The 7,566-nt window shown below is 41.7% G+C and overlaps 1 protein-coding gene across 1 annotated transcript; it reads left to right on the forward strand.

Moving 5' to 3' along the window:
* Positions 1–255: 255 nt before the first annotated feature.
* Positions 256–4,031, forward strand: RB195_005783 (uncharacterized protein; the record flags this gene model as incomplete). The annotated part of the gene is made up of 7 exons (XM_013442257.2): positions 256–370; positions 1,184–1,299; positions 1,391–1,462; positions 1,574–1,741; positions 1,799–1,891; positions 2,255–2,332; positions 3,711–4,031. The coding sequence occupies 7 exons, from the start codon at positions 256–258 to the stop codon at positions 4,029–4,031; spliced, it is 963 nt and encodes a 320-aa protein (XP_013297711.2).
* Positions 4,032–7,566: the final 3,535 nt, after the last annotated feature.

The following is a 7,566-nucleotide window of genomic DNA, read 5'->3' on the forward strand; positions in this document are numbered from 1 at the left end:
GTTGAGTGCTGTGAAATCTGAAATCAGAAATTTCTCTTCTCGGTGTGTATGAAGGATGTCAGTTGTCAATAGATGTATATGCTTCTCATGATGTTTGTGATAATATTAGGCATACACCAATTCATTTTTATTGGAGAACCTTTCAAAATGAAAGCATTCAAATGAAGTTGAATTGCACGATTGTTTCCTGGTTCGCAGACCTCAGTTATAGTTCACCTACTGTGGGCACGAAAGTATGCAAATGTTAGCTTTTAGATGGTCAAGGTTTATTTCGGCAGAGAGGTGTCGGAGTACACTCTCGATGAGTTGAAGTCGCTTACCGCACGAGATGTTATTAAAAGTATTGTTCACAAGGATCTGGATCGTTCGGGTTTGTATTGCATCTTCGGTTTTCTGTTTCGTTCCTTTCGCATTAAGTGTGTGAGTCTATCCATTTATCCCCGAATTTCAGCTTTTTTGGCTAGGTTACTTTCCTCATACTCTATGCACGTTGTCTTTCATTAACCCCTTCTGCCTTCGAAATCTTCAATATGTTTTTTTTTTCTCTTTGAACGAAATGGTTTTTCCTGAATGGTTGGCTGCTAGTACTTCATCGCCATGAGCGGTGGACAAGGGGGCACTGGTGATGAGGATTCCATTGATCAGGTTCACTTTCTAAACGCAAGTTATTTCTAGAAATTCGATCACTATACTGGAATTATTAATTGGCGCAAGCAGTGAGGCCGTTTTTTAGATTCTAGAAATTCTAGAACTGTATCAATTTTGTCACTGATCTTTTCATTGATTCTCAATCTTGTCACATCATTTCTGCTCATTTTCGATCTTAGAAGAAACTTAGAACTTTTCCTTAGAAGAAACTTGCAGTCCCACTAATTGTCTTCTTCTCCTCTTCTTTTTTCTTACCATACAAGTTTCTTTTTTTTTCTGCAGTGTAGTCTGTCACCTATGCTGCTCAGGTTCCTGTTATTCACCTATCCCTCATTGTTAATTCTTTCCAGTATTTTTCGTTTTCTTTTCTTTCTAGCTTTCATGTTTTCTCCCTTCTCTTTCCCTCAATCTACTGTGACATTAATTTTCATTTTTGTCTACTCCCTTTCTATTAATTGACTGTTTTGCTGACTCAGCATATATACACATATCACTGTACTATTTACATTCAGTTTTTCTGCAATTCATATTACAGTACTTTCACATACTGGTAGATTTCTTACTCCTGACGAGCTTTTAAGCTCTCATAACATCCATGAGAACGACATACTAAGAATTCTACAAAACGACGGCGAACTTAAAGTGAACAAGGTAATTTTTGTTCATTGTCATACTGGTGTTCCTGAAAATAATTGTCATTTTTCTGCTTATACCTAGTACCATCTTTGCTATTACCTTCTAGCCGTGCGACAACACACTGCTTCGGGAATGTGATCGGCTGTTTGATTTCGTGCAGAAGGAGGAATCTGGATATGTGAGTCTGACCGGTGTTTGGCTAGCACAATAAATACCATTTGCGTCGAAGAATATTTTCTTAGTTTAGAACCTAGGTTTCTCCCCGTTTTTAAATTCGGCATAGTTGCAGATGCATCTCCGCTTAATTGCGGACGTCACTATGCCGGATTATCTCAAAATATTCATCGACATGTTCCCCGAACTTCGCAAAGATCCGATTGCATGTCATATTCTCAATGATTATTATGTACTCAAAGCTATGGTAACGTTGCCAAGTGATGAGGGGTCATTGGATAAGGTAACTGTTAATTGAAATAAATATTTTGTTTGGATTGATTTGCTTATTTCATTTCAGCTACGAAAATTTCATGCGCAACACCCGGTTTTGTTGCCAGCGATTAACTGGTTGCTAAAAAAGAATGCACAAAGAGGACGAGGATCATCTCAGGTATATTTCATTCGCGCTTCTCTTTTGCACGTCTTTTTTGCTTGTCCTAAGAGTGAAAATTCTCTGGTATCTATCTCATTAACGTGATTTTTTTGCAATGGAAGTCTTCTCCAGTAGTATATTCCCTCTATCTGGTAGTCGATAATAGTGCTTAACGGAATTAAGAAGTACTTGATCAAGTAGGAACCTTATCAAGCTCCGAAATTCGGAACTCCAAAAAACTTATGTATCAGTCTAATATTTTGATATTATTTCTTTAAATCAGCTCTTCTCGTATTTGTGAAGTCAGTTCCTGTTGAAATTATTTGCTGCATTCACTCGTTGACCTTGAATTTTATATTGATTTCTGGTGGTATTTTTTAGCGGACTCCAAGAGTTCATGCGGATGAGTCGCCTTCGCCAGCCGAACCACCTCAAATTACTCAGGAAATGTTGAGACAAGTGATTTTTAGCTTACATTTTTGTTCAGTTCTGTCTTTTTCTGTTTGTTTGGTCTTACAGAGTGTATGCGCAGTGTATAATTTGGAAAAAATCTGCGAACTCCCCACTGCGTCTCGCTGAAAGTCAGCAACTGGCGGCTTCATTTTTTACCAGAGCACGCACTGGTCCACGAGCAGTTAGAAGCTCTGGATTTATGATACACTGCAAGTATTTGGCATGTAGCACATCATAAATCAAATTTTCTAACCTTATGGCGTTTAGATAGTTCTTCGCTGAATACTGTTAAGGTTTCTCCGCGAGAATGGCCAACTCTTGGCATTTGAAAAGCGTGTTCATGGCATTTGTAGAAGTGCTAGGTTCTTGAAGTATCTGCTTTCACATGCTATGAATTTAAGTCTTTCAAATCTTAGTTATGCTAAAATCAAACTCGTTATTTTTTGGCGTTATCATACCATATAACAACGGGCTTATTCTGTCATGTGTGTGTGTCAGTCACGAAATTCCAAAAACGAAGAAAGAAACGCCCCAGGGCGTCGGATTGGTGCCCCGGCGCCGGAAAGCCATCGAATAGGATGCGATTGGTCCCATCGGATTGTTGCATAGGCACCAGAAAGCTATGAAATTGTCTTGAACTACTCCCACGCTTTGGGATTGGTGCGCCTGCACCGCAAAATGGTAAGTTGGGTTGGGACGGGTCTAGTTGCATGTGATTCGTGTCCGTTGTTTAGCCACGGGCACTGTACGTGTTGTGTTTTAAATCTATGACTTCTCCGCGTATCTACTTCCCTGCACATTTGCGTTGGTAATATGCGTTCTTCAGAAAGTGTAAACACACATGCTAACGGCACCTTAAGTAGTAGCCAACAGTTTACGTGATCTGACGTAGAACGTTATCCCTATCAGTACGATAAAGATATTGATGTCATTTTCATATTAGGCATCGTCCTGAGTTAATTAATTTGAAAGAAGAAGAAAACTTATTCTTTGAATGATGTTTCTAAATTGTGGAAGTTTCAAAGAAATATACATGTGCAATCAAGTTTGGTCTTCAGATGTAGAACTGACGTGTTTAGAAAGAAAACTATGAAGTCTTTCATCTATACCTAAATTTTTGAGAAAAAAGAATTGAAGAAGGCGTTGATAAAAAAATAACAATTTTAATTTCACAGAAAGTGTCACTACTGTTAATTTTTATTTATCGATGGAGACAAGTGAAAAGAACAACACAAAAAGTCTGAAGTCCGGCTTTAGCCGGACGTTCGGAGTGGTGCATTTGTAGTTCATGTAACTTTGTTTTGTTTTGAGCTGTTTGCTGAATACTCTTGTTAATTAATCCCTTTCCACCACAAAGAGATGAACGTCATCTTCTTACTTTTAGGCGATGGCGTTGGCTTTTGGCGGTACAGTACCTACTGGATCTGGACGTAGTGGTGCGAGCACCAGCTCTCACCCTGCATCTTCGGTTCCAACACCGCCGCCGGTTCCTATTCCTGTACCAGTCGTCGCTTCGGAATCACCAAATCCAGGAGCATCAGGCCATATTTTGCAATTGCGATCTCGTTTTGCGTCACAGCTGGTGCAGCTGAACGAGTTTGGGTTCACTGACGAGGCGGCAAATCTATCTGTGCTTGAGTCAACAGATGGAAATGTTGAGGTTGCCTTAGATCTTCTGATCGCTATGAGAGAGGAAGGGATTTGAAATTCCGTGTCATCCAAATGGTGGATTTGTACCTACCTTTTGTGTACAAATCATCCCATTGATTAGTGATATTCAGATGTGCATGTTTTTCTTCTTTTTAAATTATTTTATCTGAATTGTAATTGACTTGTCAAATCTGCGTGAAACGATGTGTGGTTACATATCTAGTTACTGGGACACTTCTTCATTCAACGATTCTACCCATACTCATAAATCTTTGTTTTATATTTAAATTGTTCATATTCTTTACACCTCAGGTAAGTGAAGTTTGAAAACATGAAAAAAAAATTGAAAGCTTTTTGAGATCGAACAGCTACTTTTGATGACTGCACCAGCGAGAACTGCTTTGCTTTCGAGGAAATACTGTTTTAGGATCCTAACGAGGTTTCTTAACGGAATTCGTGCTACTTGCTTACAGTACAGTGCTAATGAGCACGTTTATTTTTGGAACGCTTCCACCACCCATAAATTTCCAAGGATGTTTGAAATCTGCTTCGCTGTGGTTGTCCACAATTTTGCCAATAGTCCGCTATACAATTTTGGCTTGGATATAGAACATTTAACTACAGCCCTCTCATTCCCTTCTTGCAAAAAAGCACAGTGGTGAGGCTCTGCACGAGCAGGCGCAACGTTCACAGAAAGTATCGACTCAAGGTCACAACTGAGTTGTCTGTTACTTATGTGATCTTCAATATATTATATGAATATATTATTACGAAAGGGGCGGGTGTGGTGTAGTGATTAGAGGTTCCGTTTCCTGCACGATCGATCGGAGATTCGAATCTGCCCTAGTGCTCACGAAGCCTTTCATCCCTCAGGGATCGATAAATTGGTACCAAACTTGTCTGGGAGGATAAAACACTGACTTGATCCATCGGCTAGCCACCGCAGGTCATTGTATGGGCCAGATACACGTTCGTAAACCTCAAACGATTCTGAATTGAAGTGAACGTGGGGGCGCATCCCAAGCGGATTGATTAACGCCAGAAACTTTATCCTTTTATTATTACAAAAAAACATTTTGTGTCAACACTAGTTTTCCTTTCGCATTTGTTCTCTACGCTGCAATGTTCTTTGGAGATATCGAGTTCCACGACTTTTAATGTTAATTTGTTTTGCTGCAAAACGCACAACTTGTTTTGATGAGTAGGAATCGAAGTAAACTCTTACAGGCGCCGATACGTATGTTTTCGCAGGTGACCGTAACGTTTACATTCTTTGCAACCCTTGCGTTCTCTCTGCTTCTGGGTTGTGGGCGTGCGGGCGAACGTAAGTACTTGCGCCTGCACTATTTTCCCTTAGAATCTGCATTTCTTGTTGTGGAAGCATGAACACAGCATATGACCCTCGCTGTCTCTCGCCTCCATAGAGTAAGGGTGATGTTTTATCCAAGTCAGCAAGTCGTACAGTTTTTACTACTACCTTCTAAAGAACTAAACTTCTGTTCGCGGTGGTCTGTGCATAGGTAGGTAGAGTCGGGTCAAAACGGCATGGATCACGAGTGTGGTTGCGGTGCATTTGCGTACGCTTTCAAAACGGCACAGTGGGACCGAGTTGGGACCGTTCCAAACTGTAGCGACGGGTGCTGCAGCAAGGGTTTCACCACGCTCCTGACCGCCACGCGGTTTCATCTAAATCTACTTAAACGGCTGCGCGGTCGCGTCGCGGCGCGGTGGCTCGATGCCACTTCTGCCAAATCGTGAGGGCCTTTAGTGTTAAAAGGCACTCGTAGCTATGCGACCTGTGGTCAAAGGTGAAAGTGATAGCTTCTACCTTCGCTATATCTGCTACATCGCCTATTCTAGTTTTAAAGGCATCACCCCACGAATCTGAGGTGGTACGGATTTCAGGTGGATTGTGCACGGGATCCTAGATTATGGAGAGAAGAGTGATCCCGTCATACTAGTCCATGTCAAGAAATAAAGACTACTTAAGTGAGAAAGAAGTCACAACATTGGAAATGTGTGGGACATATGGCTACACCTTGTAAAAGAAACCCAATTTTCAACTACATAAAGAATGCGTTAACAGAGAGGATTGTGCCAGCCGTGAGTTGGAGAAGCCACGAATCACTAACGTTCCTGCCAAAATCAACTCCACACATGTCAAGAAATAAAGACTACTTAAAGGCATCGCCTCACGAATCTGAGTGGTAGGGATTTCAGGTGGAGTATTCGTATACAGGATAGTAGATTATGGATTCGGTCCATTTCTTGCTAACTGACGTAAAAAACGCCCCGGAAGATGCGGCGTGTGCACACGGCTGGCGCGCTCCAGTCGATCTCGTTGTAGAAAACAGTGCGCCGGAATGCTCGAATTCGTTTTTGGCGGCAATTAGGAAGAAATGGACGGAATCACCCCCCCCCCCTTTCCTTAATCTGCGATCCCGTATACGAATACTCCACCTGAAATCCGTACCACTTCAGATTCGTGGGGTGATACCTTTAAGTAGATTTAGATGGCACCGTCGCTCGAGACAACCCGCGTAAGCAATTGCGTACATTTTTCATGTCGTTTTGACCCTACTATAGTCTCGAATATCTTACTGTGAGATATGATATATCGATGTGTATGGTCCATAGTTTGTAAGATACAATATTAGCGATTGTTTTTTGTATTTAGTATGTGCTAGGTGCTTGCAATGTGTGATTAAAGCAAACCAGAGCTATTCGGAGCCTTTTACGCGCCTTATAACCTCTAAAATCTGTGCGCCCATTGTTCATCGATTTTCTTGAGCGGGCCCCTGTAGTACTCCCATTTAAAGGCAGCATACCACGAATCTGGGGTGGTACGAATTTCAGGTAGAGTATCCGTATACGAGGTCGTAGATTATGGAGACCGGGTGGTTCCGCTCATCTCTCCCTGAATCACTGCAAGCAGCCGGCCTCTGAATGCTGTTTTGTACGATGCCTTCTGTTGCAGCGCGCCACCTTTGCACGCGTAGCGTCCCTTACTGCCCATCGGGGCAGATTGAATTGATTTTCGACGAATCACAGGGTGGAGGTGGTGCAAGGGGTGGAGCGTTGCAATAGATGGCGTCGTGCAATACAACATTCTGGAAGCGGCTTTTTGCAATGATGCAGGGAAAGATGAGCGGAACTACCCCCGTCTCCATAATCTACGACCCCATATACAGATACTCCACCTGAAATCCGCACCACCTCAGATTCGTGGTATGCTGCCTTTAAGACACTTTATAAACAAACAACCATAGCAGTAACTGTGTTAACAGCGTTTCTAGTGGCCGACTTTCGTAGATAAGTGGAAGAAATCCCTCTCGCTTCATGAAATTGCTGTTTCGACAATTTCTCAGATATCTTCTACTCGACTCGATTTCGTTTGGTTCAGCTTTGGTTTTGATAAATTTATTTTAGTTTGTCCTTCGGTTATTTCCCGGATTTCTCCCTTCATCTCAGTCGAGAGCTCTAAAGAACGGATATTGTAGCCCACAACAATGTTGTAGGGCACTTACTCGTGCAATACTTGGTCTTTTTTATATGCATTCGAAGAGTTAGATCTTTCTAGAGGCAACTTT

Source organism: Necator americanus, chromosome I (genome assembly GCF_031761385.1).
Source record: "Necator americanus strain Aroian chromosome I, whole genome shotgun sequence".
Classification (NCBI taxonomy): Eukaryota; Metazoa; Nematoda; class Chromadorea; order Rhabditida; family Ancylostomatidae; genus Necator; species Necator americanus.